The sequence below is a fragment of the Bombina bombina genome, chromosome 1 (genome assembly GCF_027579735.1).
Source record: "Bombina bombina isolate aBomBom1 chromosome 1, aBomBom1.pri, whole genome shotgun sequence".
In the NCBI taxonomy this organism is placed as follows: domain Eukaryota; kingdom Metazoa; phylum Chordata; class Amphibia; order Anura; family Bombinatoridae; genus Bombina; species Bombina bombina.
In genome coordinates this window covers 1,532,625,594-1,532,646,917 of record NC_069499.1, presented here as the reverse complement: position 1 = coordinate 1,532,646,917, position 21,324 = coordinate 1,532,625,594, and the positions used below count along the sequence as shown (strand labels likewise).

Sequence of the window (21,324 nt, the reverse complement as noted above, 5' to 3'; positions counted from 1 at the left end):
CATGACATCACCTGCTCCTTGACAGTCCTTCTGCTTGTGTTCTACGGCTGGGGACCAGAAGCAATACACATGACATCGCCTGCTCCTTGACAGCCCATCTGCTTGTGTTCTACAGCCGGGGACCAGAAGCAATGCACATGACATCGCCTGCTCCTTGACAGTCCTGTTGCTTGTGTTCTACAGCTGGGGACCAGAAGCAATACACATGACATCACCTGCTCCTTGACAGTCCTGCTGCTTGTGTTCTACAGCTGGGGACCAGAAGCAATACACATGACATCACCTTCTCCTTGGCAGTCCTTCTGCTTGTGTTCTACAGCTGGGGACCAGAAGCAATACACATGACATCATCTGCTCCTTGACAGTCCTTCTACTTGTGTTCTACAGCTGAGGACCAGAAGCAATACACATGACATCACCTGCTCCTTGACAGTCCTGCTGCTTGTGTTCTACAGCCAGGGACCAGAAGCAATACACATGACATTGCCTGCTCCTTGACAGTCCTTCTGCTTGTGTTCTACAGCCGGGGTCCAGAAGCAATACACATGACATCACCTGCTCCTTGACAGTCCTTCTGCTTGTGTTCTACAGCTGGGGACCAGAAGCAATACACATGACATCATCTGCTCCTTGACAGTCCTTCTGCTTGTGTTCTACAGCTGGGGACCAGAAGCAATACACATGACATCGCCTGCTCCTTGACAGTCCTTCTGCTTGTGTTCTACAGCTGGGGACCAGAAGCAATACACATGACATCACCTGCTCCTTGACAGTCCTTCTGCTTGTGTTCTACAGCTGGGGACCAGAAGCAATACACATGACATCAGCTGATCCTTGACAGTCCTTCTGCTTGTGTTCTACAGCTGGGGACCAGAAGCAATACACATGACATCGCCTGCTCCTTGACAGTCCTTCTGCTTGTGTTCTACAGCTGGGGACAAGAAGCAATACACATGACATCCCCTGCTCCTTGACAGTCCTGCTGCTTGTGTTCTACAGCCGGGGACCAGAAGCAATACACATGACATCACCTGCTCCTTGACAGTCCTTCTGCTTGTGTTCCACAGCTGGGGACCATAAGCAATACACATGACATCCCCTGCTCCTTGACAGTCCTGCTGCTTGTGTTCTACAGCCGGGGACCAGAAGCAATACACATGACATCACCTGCTCCTTGACAGTCCTTCTGCTTGTGTTCTACAGCTGGGGACCAGAAGCAATACACATGACATCACCTGCTCCTTGACAGTCCTGCTGCTTGTGTTCTACAGCCGGGGACCAGAAGCAATACACATGACATCACCTGCTCCTTGACAGTCCTTCTGCTTGTGTTCTACAGCTGGGGACCAGAAGCAATACACATGACATCACCTGCTCCTTGACAGTCCTTCTGCTTGTGTTCTAAAGCCGGGGACCAGAAGCAATACACATGACATCACCTGCTCCTTGACAGTCTGTCTGCTTGTGTTCTACAGCTGGGGACCAGAAGCAATACACATGACATCACCTGCTCCTTGACAGTCCTTCTGCTTGTGTTCTACAGCTGGGGACCAGAAGCAATACACATGACATCACCTGCTTCTTGACAGTCCTGCTGCTTGTGTTCTACAGCTGGGGACCAGAAGCAATACACATGACATCACCTGCTCCTTGACAGTCCTTCTGCTTGTGTTCTACAGCTGGGGACCAGAAGCAATACACATGACATCACCTGCTCCTTGACAGTCCTTCTGCTTGTGTTCTACAGCTGGGGACCAGAAGCAATACACATGACATCCCCTGCTCCTTGACAGTCCTGCTGCTTGTGTTCTACAGCCGGGGACCAGAAGCAATACACATGACATCACCTACTCCTTGACAGCCCTGCTGCTTGTGTTCTACAGCTGGGGACCAGAAGCAATACACATGACATCAACTGCTCCTTGACAGTCCTGCTGCTTGTGTTCTAAAGCCGGGGACCAGAAGCAATACACATGACATCACCTGCTCCTTGACAGTCCTTCTGCTTGTGTTCTACAGCCGGGGACCAGTAGCAATACACATGACATCGCTTGCTCTTTGACAGCCCATCTGCTTGTGTTCTACAGCCGGGGACCAGAAGCAATGCACATGACATCGCCTTCTCCTTGACAGTCCTGTTGCTTGTGTTCTACAGCTGGGGACCAGAAGCAATACACATGACATCACCTGCTCCTTGACAGTCCTGTTGCTTGTGTTCTACATCTGGGGACCAGAAGCAATACACATGATATCACCTGCTCCTTGACAGTCCTGCTGCTTGTGTTCTACAGCTGGGGACCAGAAGCAATACACATGACATTACCTGCTCCTTGACAGTCCTGTTGCTTGTGTTCTACAGCTGGGGACCAGAAGCAATACACATGACATCCCCTGCTCCTTGACAGTCCTGTTGCTTGTGTTCTAAAGCCGGGGACCAGAAGCAATACACATGACATCACCTGCTCCTTGACAGTCCTTCTGCTTGTGTTCTACAGCTGGGGACCAGAAGCAATACACATGACATCATCTGCTCCTTGACAGTCCTTCTGCTTGTGTTCTAAAGCCGGGGACCAGAAGCAATACACATGACATCACCTGCTCCTTGACAGTCCTTCTGCTTGTGTTCTACAGCTGGGGACCAGAAGTAATACACATGACATCACCTGCTCCTTGACAGTCTGTCTGCTTGTGTTCTACATCTTGGGACCAGAAGCAATACACATGACATCACCTGCTCCTTGACAGTCCTTCTGCTTGTGTTCTACAGCTGGGGACCAGAAACAATACACATGACATCACCTGCTCCTTGACAGTCCTTCTGCTTGTGTTCTACAGCTGGGGACCAGAAGCAATACACATGACATCACCTGCTCCTTGATAGTCCTTCTGCTTGTGTTCTACAGCTTGGGACCAGAAGCAATACACATGACATCACCTGCTCCTTGACAGTCCTTCTGCTTGTGTTCTACAGCTTGGGACCAGAAGCAATACACATGACATCACCTGCTCCTTGACAGTCCTTCTGCTTGTGTTCTAAAGCTTGGGACCAGAAGCAATACACATGACATCACCTGCTCCTTGACAGTCCTTCTGCTTGTGTTCTACAGCTTGGGACCAGAAGCAATACACATGACATCACCTGCTCCTTGACAGTCCTTCTGCTTGTGTTCTACAGCTTGGGACCAGAAGCAATACACATGACATCACCTGCTCCTTGACAGTCTGTCTGCTTGTGTTCTACAGCTGGGGAGGAAAAAAACAGTGCATGCATACTTAGGTATGGGCATGGTGTCTTCTGTGTGTTATTTTACTTGTAGCATATTTGCCTTCTGAAAAAAATGAAACAGCCCCTGATTGCAAATAATAGCAATTTAAAGGACCACTCAATGCAGTAGAATTACATAATTTACATGTCCCTAATAAAAAGACAATGCAATAGCACCTACTCTGAATTGTAGATTTTTTTTTTTCTGACAAATTTAGTTTTTTCTGATTTTCCGGCCCCCTGTATCATGAGATAGACATGAGCCAATCACAGACTAGTATACGTATACCCTGTGAGCTTGTGCACATGCTCAGTAGGATCTTGTTCATCAGAAAGTGTAAATATAAAAAGACCGTGCAAAATGTAATAATGGAAGTAAAATGGAAAGTGTCTTAAAACTGCATGCTCTTTTTGAATCATAAAATGCTATTGTAGCTCGCTCCTGCTCTGTCTGATAGCGGGAGCAAGCTACATTGAGTGTAATGGCACAATCGGGCCAGGCTGTGACTAGACAGCTGTCCAGATGCGCTCAGAGTGAAAACCAATTATATAACATTATTTTCTAGGTTTACTGCCCCTTTAAGCTTATCAAAATATAGCTTTGCTATTGCTATCGTTTTATTTATATGTTTAGTGTTTAATTTGTTTACTACCCTCTATCCCTTTAATTATTTTTATAAATTATTTTAGATGTTATAGACCACCTTAATATTTTAATATAAAATATTTAATTATGTGTAATAAAACAACTTTGCAATATACATTCGGAATTTATTTTGCATCCTTGTTAAGTACTTAAGTTCTGAAAATCGCAGATTTTTTCATTCTCAGAGCTAGAAATGTACTCTGCTGGCTCTGCTGCATAAGACAAATTAAATACAAAAATGCACATCTAGTAAGCACCTTGTAATTACAAGATAATTCTATTTTCTACTGTAGAATGGCTTTTCAGCCATGTAAGGCATTTTTTAAATTATTTTGAGTAGCCAATCTGGACTTGAGTCTCCCTAGACTGAAGCCTGGATTGGCTACTCAATTGGTGCTTACTAGATGTGTATTTGAGTATTTAATTTGTATTCGAATATAGAAGGAGGCCGTCACTCGCAGCATTCGACTCTTTCGGAGCCAGATTTCATCTTCTGAAAGTGCAACACATTAAGATCTGTGCAAATCCAGGTGTTGCACTTTTCCATCTTAATAATAAATAATAATAATAATATAGACTATTATTTTAATTTTAGAAAACAAAAAACAAACCAAAGACGCAGACAGAGACAGTTTTGACTTGTGGGGAAAATTTTAATTTTCATAAATTTATTTTTAAAAACATATTCATTAAAAAGTTAGGATTTCAGAATAAATTTGGAATTCTGGATTTGTGGATTTTTACATCGGTGTGTATGCATGTGAGTATGTCTGTGTATACACATCTGTTTGTGTGTGTGTGTGTCTATGTAGATCTGTTATACATGTGTGTGTGTACATGTGTGTGTATACATTTGTGTGTGTGTGTGTGTACATGTGTGTGTATACATTTGTGTGTGTGTATACATGTGTGTGTATGTATACATGTGTGTGTATACGTGTGTGTGTCCATGTGTGTGTACATGTGTATGTGTGTGTGTATACGTGTGTATACATTTGTGTGTGTGTGTGTATACATTTGTGTGTGTGTGTATACATGTGTGTGTGTGTCTGTGTGAGCATGTGTGTGTATACATCTGTGTGTGTGCATGTGAGTATGTGTGTGTGTGTGTGTATACGTGTGTGTACATGTGTGTGTGTGCATACATCTGTGTGTGTGCATGTGAGTGTGTGTGTGTGTGTGTGTGTACATAAAGAGAAAGACAGATACAGATTTTGCACAAGACATTGTAAAGATCAATGCACCAATGGGAGATTAACAGTTTAAAACTAGGTAAAATACAGCTGATACTGCAGTAGCATAAGTAAGCTACTTAGGCATTTTAATAAAGAACAAAACTGCTGATCGCGTCATTGACTAGAAACTCCTAATAATGCTAATGGAAGCTAATAGCCCGTAATGGTAAAAATGGCCTCTTCAGATATTCATTAATTACAGCAATGTACAGCACATCATCTCATCAAAGCTATCATCAACCTCACTGGAGTGATCCTTGTTACAGGAGAATGGCAGGAACTACCGGAAACCTTTTAATCAAGCAGACACATAGAAAACAAGCGATTAATACAGGAATTCAAAACTAAAGGGCTATTAAAGCCAAATTTTGTTTGTTGCATCTACCAGTGGGATTTTTTAAAGGGACCGTAAATGTTATTCTATAGACTGTCCCATAACATACACCCCTGAACTGTGCTTTCAACGATAGCCCATGGCAATATTAATTTATTTACTAATATATATATTGTAATCATAAGAAGCACTGCAAACATCCGGTACCGTAATATGGTGAATCAGAAGCCATTATTAACCAGCTCTGCGCGCACGCTCAAATGCGGAACTCAATAGCGGAAGCAGTGTACGTCAGTCTAATAAGGAAAAAAGATAACTGAAGCAGTTTGCTGGCAATGCACCATGTTTTTAGTGCTTTTTTGGTTTAAAAAAATTATTAAAGGGACATTGCAGTCAAAATATAATTGCACATAGATTTATTGCATCTTTAAATAGAAACATATTTTTAATATACCTGTATTGGCAAAAATGCTTCTAGTAAAAGTTATCACTGTTTTAGTGTTAACATTTTTCTCTGCATGTGCATGTGAAGCATAGCTAGATATTTTCACTGCACCCACATTTTAAATAATGCAGCTCCTCAAATAATCAGTGGGGCTTGTATCATGTCAGCAAATAACAAATGGAGTCATTAACAGATGGTACAAGCTCCTTAGGCTCTCCGAACAAGTGTTGTGTTTATAATGCTGGTGCACGGTGCATACTTAAATACACTTTTGAAACAACTATAGCTTTTATTAGAAGCATTTCTGCTAATGCATGTATATTACAAAATTGCTTCTGTTCAATACCGAAATGCACCCATGTGGTTTCCAATTTTGGTTGGATTATCCCTTTAAAAAAAACTAATTCTGCAGTGAGAATCATTAAGAAGGCAGTACTGGGGTCAGTTTTTATTATGGGACATTGGGTTTACTGTCCCATTAGTATATAATATATGCTGTATAGCATTTTTTGTTTGTTTTTGTAAAATGGTTATTCGTGCTGAAAATGAATACATTTTTATTCATATTCATGGGTGTGACATATGTTCTCATTGACCATTACCACTGCCACCCAGCCGTTATTTTACAGACATGGGACCAGATTTTAAACGGCGCGCTAAAAGTAAAGTTTCAACGTACAATGGTTAGTTTACGTATTACACGTGTGTGAGAAAAACCAGATGCGTGCTAACTTTAAAACTTTGGATATTCCCACAGTCAGAACATGAAAATGCTTCCTGTCGTGAATGAATTTTCTGATGTCTACTAAGACTTGATTCCTCAGTAAAACATTTTCCACAGTCAGAACATGACAATGCTTTCTTCCCTGTATGACTTTTCTGAGGTCTTAAAATATTTGATTTCCTGGTAAATCTTCCCGATATTCAGAGCATACATTTTCCACACGGCTTCTTTGATTTTGAAGAAGATTGACACAAATATCGGTACTTTCCCCATGACTAGGATTACTGCCGTTTTTTAATTCACCTGTAGCCTTATTATATGTTTTGTATGTATATACACAGTTTGGTGGTTGCTCTGCCTTTTGGAGGGCTAATACAATGCATAAATCTAGTTGTTCCATAATCACGAGTGCTGTATTTTTTCCTCTTTTAAAGGATAGTAATGTATATCTTTTGACTTCATATATATATATATGTGTGTGTGTATGTGTATATATTTATGTAGATATATATATGTATAAACACATAAATACACGTGTGTGTGTATGTGTATGTATATATATATATATATGTGTGTGTGTATGTGTATATATTTATGTAGATATATATATGTATAAACACATAAATACACGTGTGTGTGTGCATGTGTATATATTTATGTAGATATATATATGTATAAACACATAAATACACGTGTGTGTGTGTGTATGTGTATGTATATATATATATATATGTGTGTGTGTATGTGTATATATTTATGTAGATATATATATGTATAAACACATAAATACACGTGTGTGTGTATGTGTATGTATATATATATATATATATACACAGTATATATACACACACACATATTTAGACATATATATAGAAATACAGAAATATTCTGGCACTCCAGTGAGTAAGATAAAAGTTCTTTATTGGTTCAATGCATTGAACTAATAAATAACCTTTATCTTACTCACTGGAGTGCAGGAAAATTTCTGCGTTTCTATGTCTGATCACGTCTGAACAGGGACGTGTCCCCTTCGTGCACCCTCATTGGCCATCCAGCCGGTCATGTGATAGCGCAGAAGAACGCCATGGTGAGCGTAGGCTGAAGCATTATATATATATATATATATATATATATATATATATATATATATATTGGCCCTTTTCAGTCAAAAACAATGTAATTTACCATATACTTTTAAGTACCCTTTTAACATTAATTTTTTAAAACATTTATATGAATAATTTTTATCAGATAGTGTATATATGAGTGTAGCATTTTATTTTAATGTACTTATGTAGTGCATTGTGCAGCTTTTTTTACTCCTTACACTTAACGCTAGGTAGTCGTGCTAACCAGACAAGCCCACATTTTCTTTGCTCTCGAGCACATCCGTTTACTTTCATCTTTTAAAACACTGGCAAGTTAAGACAGTTGTGATAATGCTTATTGCGATCCACTTGTAATCTAGCCCATGACTGATATTTTTAAGGATCAGGTCAAAGTGGAGAATATGTGGGCCCTCATGTTGAAAGTATCGACAGAGCTATGGTAAATTGCCTTCTTGGGCTCGACAGTCTCGCAATCTGTGGGTCCAGCGATATTTTAAAAGAAAGTTTACCGACTCTCTCTGTCCTGACGAGTGTCAATGTGTCTAACATAGGAAATGAAAGGGATCAGTTTTAACAATAGTCCGCTTACATCGCCAGTGATCTCAGCGGGGGGGGGGGGGGGGGGTGTATTTAAAGTATGTTTATACAAACATACGTTAAATAAAGTGTAGTATCACTTTAAATAATGCATGTGTAAATTGAAGGGACAGTCTACTCCAGAATTGTTACTGTTTAAAAAGATAGATAATCCAGTTTTGGATAACTAACATGGTTATATTATTATAGATTTACCTTTGTGATTACCTTGTATCTAAGCCTCTGGATACTGTCCACTTATCTCAGTTCTTTTGACAGACTTGCATTTTAGCCACTCAATGCTGATTTCAAGATAACTCCTCAGGAGTGAGAACAATGTTATCTATATTGCACACATCGCTGCGGAATCTGTTGGCGCTCTACAAATAACCTATAATAATAAAATGAACTAGCACTGTCTAGCTGTGAAAAAAAATCAAAATGCACTGAGATAAGAGTTGGCCTTCAAGGACTTAGAAATTAGCATTTGTCTACATAGGTTTATCTTTCAACAAAGAATACCAATAGAACAAAGCAATTTTGCTAATAAAAGTAAATTGGAAAGTTGTTTAAAATTGCATGACCTATCTGAATCATGAAAGTTTAATTTTGACTACACTGCCTCTTTAAGGGGCGATTTATCAAGCTGAGGTGGACAGGGGCGCACATACGCGTCCATGTCCGCCACAGCTTGGCTGTGGCTGGCTGAATTCCCCTGGCGGAATTCAGCATTTCATATGAGCGCTATTTTGCGCTCGCGTGCAATCCCACCCCCTGCCCTTGCATAGCCAATCATGCTCGGGCAGGAGCTGTCAATCTCCCCGGTCGGATTAAACCACAGAGATTGTTTTTCACCATTTTAGAAGTGGCAAAGGGTTAGGAGAGCAGCGGTTTGGTGACCACTGCTTGTTAAATACGGCGTGCAGGTTCTCTTGTGAGAACCTGCAGCCGTAGGGGCTCAAAGCCTTTGATAAATCGACCCCTAAGTTTCCCTGTACATTCACTAGATTTCTAACAATGGAAATTCTCGCCACTGAAAAATTGAATTAAAGGTGGAGGACAGTGCTTTAAAAATTAGAAAGTTATGGCAATGTTTTCCCATTAAAATACATGTTACTCCCATGGAACGCCCAAGAAACTCCCACGGAACACTTATATGTTCATTATTTATCTCCATCATCAATAAATACAACAAAAAACTCCTTACTATTAAATCCATATTGTGTTTTTGCATTTAACTGCATGAAATAAGTCTTTTGTCAGGAATATGCTTATTTTATAAGTTTTGCTTTACATAAACTATGCCATGGCCAAGAGCAATCCGCAGCATGAGTGTTTGAAGTGATGTAATTGTCATAAAGGGACATATATGCGAAAGTGCTCTATTTCTCCCTGGTGAAGTGTTGGTTGATACAGTTGTTGTCACATTTTCTGGATAAACATACTTACCATGCTCATTAGCATACATTTGCATATATACAGCATATATTAGGAACGAAAGCTGCTAAGACTGATTTTAAATGCTCACTGGTTTATAATTAGATTTCAATACACTTAGAGGACGTTTTACTATAATAGCATATTTTCTGAGGTGGCTACTGTTAATGACTTCATTCTGCGTATACTGCTACCTTTCTTATAATTGTTATTTTATTATCTCTGCACGTAGGTGTCCTGTGGCTATCCATTGTAGCGGAAGTGCTGTACATTACTTTGCTCCTTGCAGGAGTAAGCCTTATGTCAGTAGAAGTGTGCTACTACACATCAGTGATTGATGGGCTGAAGCTGAATGCGTTTGCAGCAATATTCACTGTATTATCAGGTAAAGACTTCACTTAGATTATTTATTAATATGATTTTTATAATATTATGTTATTATTGTCACAGTATATAATATTTAAGCACAATGTGGCAGAAACATTGCAATGTCATCAAGCAACCTGTACAGGGAGCTTTAGAGTGCTGTAGCATCAGCCAATCAATGTTAAAGCTGTATGGTAATCTGAGCTGCATATGACTTGTTATACCAGCTGCAGAATATAGAATGTATGAGAAATTGCATTTTTAGGTTTATTTGTGGATATGAAATAGCTGATTTTCAAATGGGTTGTTCTTGCTGGTAATACCATATCTCATTATTTTATCACTTTGTGTACACACATTTGTTTCCTTATCCTGTGTCTGTTTGTAAACCAAACCCCAATACTTAGAGAGAACAATGGAAAATTATAATTTTATTAGTTATCTCTTCTACACCCCACCGGGAGTATAATTTTGTCTGCTGGTTTTGTCAATAGTTTGGACTTAAGTCCAAAAACTTTCAGTATAGGTGGGGAACCCACAGGTTAAATAAGCTATTTCAAATACTGAAATATGGGTTAATGAGCTACTAGTAAACAATTCAATACACTCCAGCATGTAAAATAGATCATTTGGAACAAATTAAAGAGGATAATTTTTTTGGGTAAACTGGGACATGAAACCCAAATTTTTTCTTTCATATTTCCGAAAGACCATGTAATTTTAAACAAATTTACAATTTACTTCTATTATCTAATGTGTTTCATTCTCTTGATAGCCTTTGTTGAAAAGCATATCTAAATAGGCTCAGGAGATGCTGATTGATCGCTGCGAATAGATGTCTCTTGTTATAGGCTCACCAATGTGCATTGCTATTTCTTCAACAAAAGAAACCTAAAGAATGAAGCAAATTATATAATAGAAGTAAACTGGAATGTTGTTTGAAATTGTATTCTCTAGCTGAATCTTCAAAGAAAAAAATTGGGATTTTATGTCCCTTTAATAAAGACTGGTCTAAAAAAAAATGTATTGTTTGGATTGGAGACATTGCGTGCTGTAAATTTATACCTGCCCCTCGTGCCTCATCACAGTAACCAGTTAGGAGTTAAGCTCTATTATAGGTAAACCAGCCACATCTATCTTATAATTGTTAAAGGGGCCATAAAAACTAAATACAATTGAGGTTATGGGAGCCATCATGTTGAAATATAGCTTTCATTGCATTCCAGTGCTGATGTGTTTGCAGATGTGGATCAACTCTCTTTCAGATACCTGCAGTGTAACCTAGGTTCCAAAATGGCTGCATCATTAATTAGACGGAGATGCATGAAATGTATTTAGTGTCACACAAACCCTAACAAATTAAAATAAAAAAATAAAGCAGGTATTTAGGCAGAAAAATCTTGGCGCAGCTTTACAACGCCCTAGAAAACCATGGTTAGGGGCCATTTTTTTTCTACCTAGTGAAACTAGTTTACCATAACAAAACAGACATGCAATTTACAGTCATTTACATAAACCATTTTGCAAGTATTTCCAAAAGGTTGCAGTTGTAATTATTAATGATTATTGTATTGTTATTAGTTCTCATTAGATGTGTGAGATATCTTGTACTGGGCATGTCACACAACTATATTTAAAGGGACAGTCAAGTCCAAAATAAACTTTTATGATTCAAATAGGGCATGTAATTTTAAACAACTTCCAATTTACTTTTATCACCAATTTTGCTTTGTTCTCTTGGTATTCTTAGTTGAAAGCTAAACCTAGGTAGGGTCATATGCTAATTTCTTAGACCCTGAAGGCCGCCTCTAATCTGAATGCATTTTTACAGTTTTTCACCACTAGAGGGCATTAGTTCATGTGTATCATATAGATAACATTGAGGTCAGGCACGTGAAATCCAAGAAAGAGCCCTCGCTGCAGTGCCTGCTGTTTGCCTCTTTCTTGGATCTTATCTAGTGGCTCGGTTTCGCCACTGCTACGGCACTCCGTTATCCTTAGTGGGTTGAACTTTTCACAGAAAACCGGTATCACTTCCGGTTTATTTGCTGGGTCTCCAGATGTTGCTAGAAAACAAATATGATGTCAACTTTTTAACAAGACTTCAGCAACCTCAGAAGTGCCTATATCAGTTTCTAGTTAGCCATAAAAGTCATTGGCTGGTTATTGACACTTCAATTATAAGGATATAAAAGTATTTTTTATTTTTAAACAAATTATCTGTTAAAGCAGAGTAATCAGTGAGCTCCTGAGAAAGACAAGGCTAGTGATTGGTGGATAAATATACATATGCTGCACTTGATTGGCTGAGGAGCAATGCACTACATCTGGATAAAGCGCTTTATTTTTCTTCTATAAGGTAAAACGAGTCAACGGATTCATCCTTTACTTGTGGGATATTATCCTCCTGCTAACAGGAAGTGGCAAAGAGCACCACAGCAGAGCTGTCTATATAGCTCCTCCCTTAGCTCCACCCCCAGTCATTCTCTTTGCCTACTCCAAGTACTAGGAAGGGTAAAGTGAAAGAGGTGATAAAATATCACTAAATAAAGTGGTTTCATGCTTGTTTATAGTCATTACTAGCCTGTTCAACATGTCTGACATTGAGGAAAGTCAATGTTCAATATGTTTAGAAGCCATTGTGGAACCTCCACTTAGAATGTGTCCCTCATGCACTGAAAGGTCAATAAATTGCAAAGAACATATTTTAGCTACTAAAAGTATGTCGCAGGATGATTCTCAGTCAGAAGGGAATCATGTTATGCCATCTAATTCTTCCCAAGTGTCACAACCATTAACGCCCGCACAAGCAACTCCAAGTACTTCTAGTGCATCTAATTCTTTCACCCTGCAAGATATGGCCGCAGTTATGAATACTACCCTCACAGAGGTTTTATCTAAGCTGCCTGGGTTGCAGGGGAAGCGCAGTAGGTCTGGTGTGAGAACAAACACTGAGCCCTCTGACGCTTTATTAGCCATATCCGATGTACCCTCACTATGCTCTGAGTTGGGGGTGAGGGATTTGCTGACTGAGGGAGAGATTTCTGATTCAGGAAATATGTTCCCTCAGACAGACTCAGATATGACGGCTTTTAAATTTAAACTAGAACACCTCCGCTTATTGCTCAGGGAGGTTTTAGCGACTCTGGATGATTGTGACCCTATTGTAGTTCCAGAGAAATTGTGTAAAATGGATAGATTTCTAGAGGTTCCTGCCTACACTGATGTTTTTCTGGTCCCTAAGAGGATTTCGGACATTGTTACTAAGGAGTGGGATAGACCAGGTATTCCGTTCGCTCCCCCTCCTACTTTTAAGAAAATGTTTCCCATATTAGACACCATGCGGGACTCGTGGCAGACGTTCCCTAAGGTGGAGGGAGCTATTTCTACCCTGTCAAGGTCAAGGGATCCTCAGGCAGTACTGATAGATGCTCTAGCAGTACCCTGGTCGTTCAACCTGGCTTATGTGTTTCCACCATTTCCTCTCCTTCCTTGTTTGTTTGCCAGAATCAAACAGGAGAGAGCTTCTGTGATTTTGATAGCACCTGCGTTGCCATGCAGGACTTGGTATGCAGACCTGGTAGACATGTCATCTCTTCCACCATTGACTCTGCAACTGACACAGGACCTTCTGATTCAAGGTCCATTCCAGCATCCAAATCTAGTTTCTCTGTGGCTGACTGCTTGGAGATTGAATGCTTGATCTTATCCAAGCGGGGTTTCTCGGAGTCAGTCATAGATACCTTGATTCAGGCTTGAAAGCCTGTCACTTGGAAAATTTATCATAAGATATGGAGTAAATATCTTTATTGGTGCGAATCCAAAGGCTACTCATGGAGTAAGATCAAGATTCCTAGGATTTTGTCCTTTCTCCAAGAAGGATTGGAGAAGGGGCTATCAGCTAGTTCCTTAAAGGGACAGATATCTGCTTTATCAATTCTACTGCACAAACGTCTGGCAGATGTTCCAGACGTTCAGTCGTTCTGTCAGGTTTTAGTTAGAATCAAGCCTGTGATTAAACCTGTTGCTCCGCCATGTAGTTTGAATTTAGTTCTTAAAGTTCATCAAGGGGTTCCGTTTGAACCTATGCATTCCATAGATATTAAGCTTCTATCTTGGAAACTTCTGTTTTTAGTTGCTATCTCTTCGGCTCGAAAAGTTTCTGAACTATCTGTATTGCAATGCGACTCGCCTTATCTTGTTTTCCATGCTGATAAGGTGGTTTTGCGTACCAAACCTGGATTCCTTCCTAAGGCTGTTACTAATAGGAATATCAATCAGGAAATTGTTGTTCCTTCTCTGTCTCCTAATCCTTCCTCTAAGAATCAGCGTCTGTTGCACAACTTGGACGTGGTTCATGCTTTGAAGTTTTACTTGCAAGAGACCAAAGATTTCCATCAAACATCTTCTTTGTTTGTTGTCTATTCTGGAAAACGTAGAGGTCAAAAAGCTACGGCTACCTCTCTTGCCTTTTGGCTGAAAAGCATCATCCGTTTGGCATACGAGACTGCTGGACAGCAGCCTCCTGAAAGAATTACAGCTCACTCTACTAGAGCGGTAGTTTCCACATGGGCTTTTAAAAATGATGCTTCTGTTGAACAGATTTGTAAGGCTGTGACTTGGTCTTTGCTTCATACCTTTTCCAAATTTTACAAATTTGATACTTTTGCTTCTTTGGAGGCTATTTTTGGGAGAAAAGTTCTTCAAGCAGTGGTGCCTTCTGTTTAACCATCTGTCTTGTCCCTCCCGTTCATCCGTGTCCTGTAGCTTTGGTATTGTATCCCACAAGTAAAGGATGAATCCGTGGACTCCTCTTACCTTATAGAAGAAAAGTAAATTTATGCTTACCTGATAAATTGATTTCTTCTATGGTAAGACGAGTCCACGGCCTGCCCTGTCATTTTAAGACAGATTATATTTTTTTGATTTAAACTTCAGTCACCTCTGCACCTTGTAGTTTCTCCTTTTTCTTCCAGTACCTTCGGTCGAATGACTGGGGGGTGGAGCTAAGGGAGGAGCTATATAGACAGCTCTGCTGTGGTTCTCTTTGCCACTTCCAGTTAGCAGGAGGATAATATCCCACAAGTAAAGGATGAATCCGTGGACTTGTCTTACTATAGAAGAAATCAATTTATCAGGTAAGCATAAATTTACTTTTTTTTTTTTTTTTTAAAAGCTCTAATAAAATGAAGCAATTGGCTCAATTTACTAAGAAACATAGAGACCTATGTATCAACGGTCTTGCGGACCTGATCCGACAGTGCGCATCAGGTCCGCAAGACCTTCTCTGAATGCGGAGAGCAATACGCTCTCCGTATTCAGCATTGCACCAGCCAATGGGCCGCCAGCAGGGAGGTGTCAATCAACCCGATCTTACTCGATCGGGTTGAATTGTGGCGATTCCTGTCCACCTGCTCAGAACAGGCGGACAGGGTTATGGAGCAGCGGTCTTTATACCAGAAACACGGGTCCTCAAGCTCCATACGGAGCTTGATAAATGGGCCTCATAGGCTGCTTTTCACCCTTGCAGGGCTGCAACCCTCTTTCCCACAATGTAAAAATCAGCAGTCACTAGAATGCAGCTTCTTAAATTCACAGCCACCTCTGAGATGGCATATTGAGATCACCCCCAACACGCTCGCTCGGGGGTGATTTTCGGGCCCTTGTCTGAGAACGGGTGGAATTACACACTCAAGTGAGTGTGTAATGATACATCCGGGCAGCAAACGTACAGGGTACACTGCCTGTTCAGTGCAAAGCCAGTTTGAGAACCTTGTCCGCACAGCCCTTGTTTACATGGGGCCCACTGTATTTTTGCACTTTATCTCTTTAAAGTATAAGTATGATAAAAGTATATTATTAATAAACGTACCATGTCCAAGATAATTATATTAGAAATTAAAAAAATCTAAAAAGACCATTAATAAAGGGGTGAAGAACAGGTTAATAGGGTAACTTATTAATAGGGTTTTGTATCATTTTTATTATAATACAAGACAATAACCTGTTTATTAAGACAATGTATTACAATATTATATGACAGCAGATGTAGTAATTGCCAATTTATTTTTATTTTTTATTAAAGACAAATATAATTCCTGAGCTATTACAACGTTAACTGTTATAGCAAACCAGCAGTATTTTATACTAGTAAACAACATGGAAAATGTTGGATACAGTGATGTGTTAAAAAAAAAACCCACTGAAAAACTGTTTTCAAAATAATAAAAAAAGCTATGAAACTGAAACAGATTTATGAAAGGAATTAAGCTTTCTTTTTTTGTGACAGATTTACAACTGTTTTGGTTGAGTTTCCCTCAAAAGACTGCATTCAATGTATTATTCATATTACTAGTGCATTGCTACTGCAAAATAAAGATTCATATTATGCATGCTGTTTAACTCATATATAGAGATAGATAAATAGATAGATAGATAGATAAATAGATAGATAGATAGATAGATAGATACGCACATTAGCACAACAATTAATTAACAATACAATAGTGGAAGAGATCAGAATCACACAAGAAGTATTCACAAACATAACTACATTTCCACTGAGATCTAAAATGAATGTAGTGCTACAAATATAATAGTTCAGAAGGCTACAGATATTCCACCAGTGTCCATATTTCCATACCAGTCGTTATATGACCAACAAACTCAATATTTTTCTGTAGATATTACAGTAACATAATATAATAAAACATTACTGAATGGACCCTTGTTCCTGGAAGAGGGAAGAAGAAAGAGAAAAAAAATTCAATTCATTTCAGCCCAGTCATTCTCAGCTTCCCATAAACCTCTTGTCATAGAATGTCCCAGGTAATTTACAGGGTAATTCACTTAGATGAGTAAACCCAACCTCTTGGAGGGAGGAAGGAGAGCGACAGAGAGAAAAAGAAGTAATGTATCTACTTTGCATCCCAAAGGGTCCAATATCTCCTTAGAAAGACCAGTTTTATTATTGCCAAGGTAAAACATGTTCCCCATCCATCTAAGATACTGAATTATCTGTTGTACTTGGGGTCTTGTAGGAACCGCACACACACCATAAATATGAGTTCAGGCTAGTTTGACCACTAGGAGTAAATAAATACACAATGATGTGGTAGTTGGTGATAGGGATTGTAGTTCATGATGGAACAAATGTACTATAGGGTTGCCTTGAAAGTTTGGAGTGAAGAGACACCAAACTGTGAAAACATAATTCCATAAAGGTTTAATGAATGTACAGTGACACCAGATATGAGCCGAGATACCCCCTGCCCACACACTCACAAACATTTTTCAGGCCTCTTAGGAAACAATTTAAATGTCATCCAATGCCATTAGTATAGAATCTGAAAGGGACACTCAAGTCAACATTAAACTTTCATGATTCAGATTGAGCATATAGTTTTAAACAACTTTCCAATTTACTTCCATTAACAAAATGTGCACAGTCTTTTTATTTTTACACTTTTTGAGTCACCAGCTAATACTCAGCATGTGCAAGAATACAGACATACTGTACCTCTGAGATATTGCGGGTTTGGTTCCAGACCACCGCAATAAAGTGAATATAGCAATAAAGTGAGTCACACTCATTGTTTTGCTTCCCAGTGCATATACAAATTATATTTACACTATACTGTAGTCTATTAATTGTGCAATAGCATTATGTCTAAAAAAAACAATGTATATACTTTAATTAAAAAATATTTTAATGTTAACAAATCTTAATGCCTTCGGCGAGTCACAATCTTTTTGCTGGTGATTCGTGTATATAGGTGTGTGTATGTATGTGTATACATGTGTATATATGTGTTTACATGTGTATTTATGTGCTTATATATGTATATTTATGTGCTTATATATGTGTATTTATGTGCTTATATAAGTGTATTTATGTGCTTATATATGTGTATTTATGTGCTTATATATGTGTATACATGTGTATATATGTGTTTACATGTGTATTTATGTGCTTATATATGTGTATTTATGTGTATATATGTGTTTACATGTGTATTTATGTGCTTATATATGTGTATTTATGTGTATATATGTGTTTACATGTGTATATATGTGTATACATGTGTATATATGTGTTTACATGTGTATTTATGTGCTTATATATGTGTATTTATGTGTATATATGTGTTTACATGTGTATTTATGTGCTTATATATGTGTATTTATGTGTATATGTTGGAAAAATGGTGCAGATTGACTTGCTAACAAAAGGTTGCCACACACCTTTAATTTATAAAAAGAGCAATATCAGTGAAGCGCAATAAAACAAAGTATGCCTGTACACAGAGGGGCCTATCTATCAAGCTCCGAACGGAGCTTGACGGCCCGTGTTTCTGGCGAGTCTTCAAACTCGACAGAAACAGTAGTTATGAAGCAGCGGTCTAAAGACCGCTGCTCCATAACCCTGTCTGCCTGCTCTGAGCAGGTGGACAGGAATCACCGGAAATCAACCCGATCGAGTACGATCGGGTTGATTGACACCTCCCTGCTGGCAGCCGATTGGCCGCGAGTCTGCATGGGGCGTCGTTGCACCAGCAGCTATTGTAAGCTGCTGGTGCAATGCTGAATACGGAGAGCATATTGCTCTCCGCATTCAGCGATGTCTTGCGGACCTGATCCGCACTGTCGGATCAGGTCCGCAAGACATTTGATAAATAGGCCCCAGATTATACATATATTCATTTGCGATTGGCTGTAGGCTGTCACATGATGCAGTGGGAGTGGAAATAGACACAACTTTGAAATTTGTCAGAAAAAAATCTACTACTCATTTGAATTTCATACTAACTTCTACTGTATTGTCTTTTTATCATGTATTTGTTTATTATGCAAATCTACTGTATTTACTGTTCCTTTAACATACAGTTCTAATAGCGTCACAGTGAATCACTATTTAGTTTGTCCTAAGCCTCTTTCTCATTCTCGGAGTCTAGTGTCGACCTGAAGGGCCCTGTCTGATTTGCACATATGTATAATTTTCTGCAACATCCCAGCAAGTAGCTTATATAACTGGCATTTGTGCGCTAACAAGCCTCCCAGAGTGATCGCAGACTGTAAGGATGAGAGACAAAGACCCTCAAAATGTAGTTTTTTGGGCAAATGACAAGTATTACGAACAGATAGAATATAGAATACGCAGCATTGCCGTGCCTCTTCTCATGCCTGGAGACGAACTGGAGCTGCTGAGGTGCTAACAAGTTGCCCTGTCATTGTGCTATATTACACCTGTGGTTTGGGCAGGGTTGTCTTGTATTTTTTTGGGGTTTTTTTGCTTCTCTAGCTCGACCTATGTGCAGCTGCTTGTAATTAGCAATCCCAGCCAGACTATTTAAGGCAGTGCTTCCTGCTTCCCTTTGCCCCATTATAGAGCCTTGTACATTGGGTGTGCTGATTCCAAGGCCGAATTGGCCTACCAGGAGATTTCCCAATGGGCTGCAGCTGCTGGGGCTGGAAAGCTACAAGTTATAGGGGTGTGATTAATAGATGCAATTGGGTTGTATGGTGTCTAGCTAACAATAATCTGACACTTTTTTTTATACAAACTAAAATAATTTCATTCTAAAACAATTTTTTTGGAGGGAAGGAGTATCCCAGTAATCCCCTTTGAGAAAATTGGGGTGTGCAAATTCTACTGACTCAATGGAAAATAGGTCTGGTCTACAAATTTTCCAGGGTTCCTTTCCATTCTCAGTCTGGCCCTGGCTGATTCTGTTTGCTGTCTGTTGGATACTGACTTTGGACTACCTGTTATTGGACCTCTCTTTTGCCTAACCCTTTTGTACTGCATTTGAGTGTTGCTGATCCTGCAACTGTCCTGACCTAATTTTTGCCTTCTGAGATTGTGCCCGATTGGTTTTTGACTCCTGGCTTGTTTTGGATTTCCCTTTTCTCCTGTTAACTCCAGTCCCAAATTCAGATAACTCCCTATTCTTGAGGGACTCCTACCTGATGCCGAACAGTGGCCAGGAAAGTAATGGAGGAAATCCAGGTTAGTGGGGTTGCCTGACAAGCATAAAGGTAATGCACCTTTATTAATCCCGCCTCACACCACCCTCATAGACCCAAATCCTGGAAACAGTGTCATAGACCTCTAATAGAATGGATTGTTGAATGGTGGGGAGCTACCATGGCACTCTTTAACAATATGATTAGAAAGAACTTGTATGGGCTAGGATCCACACATCTTCTAGTACTAAGAAAGTAGGGAGAGAGGCCTGCTAAAGTTCTCTTCACCTGGTGGGTTGATATGATCTCCACATGGGAAAGCATCATGGCTTCATATTAGAGTTTCAAATAGGGGAGAGCAATGCAATCTTTATCAGTGAGACTTTGCAAGTGATGCAAGGTTTTCTGCAGTCTGGCAGAATTCCAAACATACACCAACAAAACAGTTTGAAATTTGTCAAAGATCAAGGTGGGTATCTTTATAGGTAAACAACAAGAGAAAGAGATCAAATTCATCAGTAATCCCCTTCACTGTTGTGATTTGTAACAGCCAGAGAATCATATTTTAAAACAATGCCTAAGTGTTTGAGACCTGTCAACGACCACCTAAAATTATATTATTTCCTCCATTGGCATAGAAGTTGATTTGGGATATTTATAGCATAAACATTCATCTTGAATACATTAAGGTTTTAAAAGAACTTCACCAAACTTTCTAAAAATGTTTAAAATATTATGAAGTGAATGCTCTGGGTCAGATAAAAATACTGTAAACTCATCGGCAGAAAGTGACAGTTTTTTAATATTGTCACGTAGCAGCAAGCATTGAATATCAGGGCTTGCTCTTATGGCAGATGCTAGGGGTTCGATGACACAAGTAAATACTAGAGGATATAGGGGCACCACTGACTTGTACCATTGCTGATTGGAAAATATAGAGAGCAAAATCCTATTCCCTCTACAGAAGCCATCAATAAGGTATAGAGAACCCATCTCACTCTGTTGAACCTTTTTTCTGTGTCTAAAGGGCGAAAAGTGGGAGCGGGATTTCATAAAGATGTTCAAAAGGCATTGGGTGTTGTCTGACCCTAATGAATCCACCTTGAAGCAAGGACTGTTCCAAAATGCAAAGACCGCACTTTAGTATAAAGCTTGATGTTAATGTTCATGAGGGAAATTGGCTTGTTGTTTTCATCCCCTGAAGCCAATAAGTATCCTGAG

At 39.4% G+C, this 21,324-nt stretch overlaps 1 protein-coding gene across 1 annotated transcript in view; it reads left to right on the top strand.

The window, feature by feature from the left end:
* Window positions 1-21,324, top strand: part of LOC128654543 (germ cell-specific gene 1-like protein) — a 202,516-nt gene that overhangs the window by 148,269 nt on the left and 32,923 nt on the right. Inside the window, exon 3 of the mRNA XM_053708522.1 lies at window positions 10,004-10,156. Coding sequence (XP_053564497.1) covers window positions 10,004-10,156 — 153 coding nt within the window. The remainder of the gene's footprint in view (window positions 1-10,003; window positions 10,157-21,324) is intronic.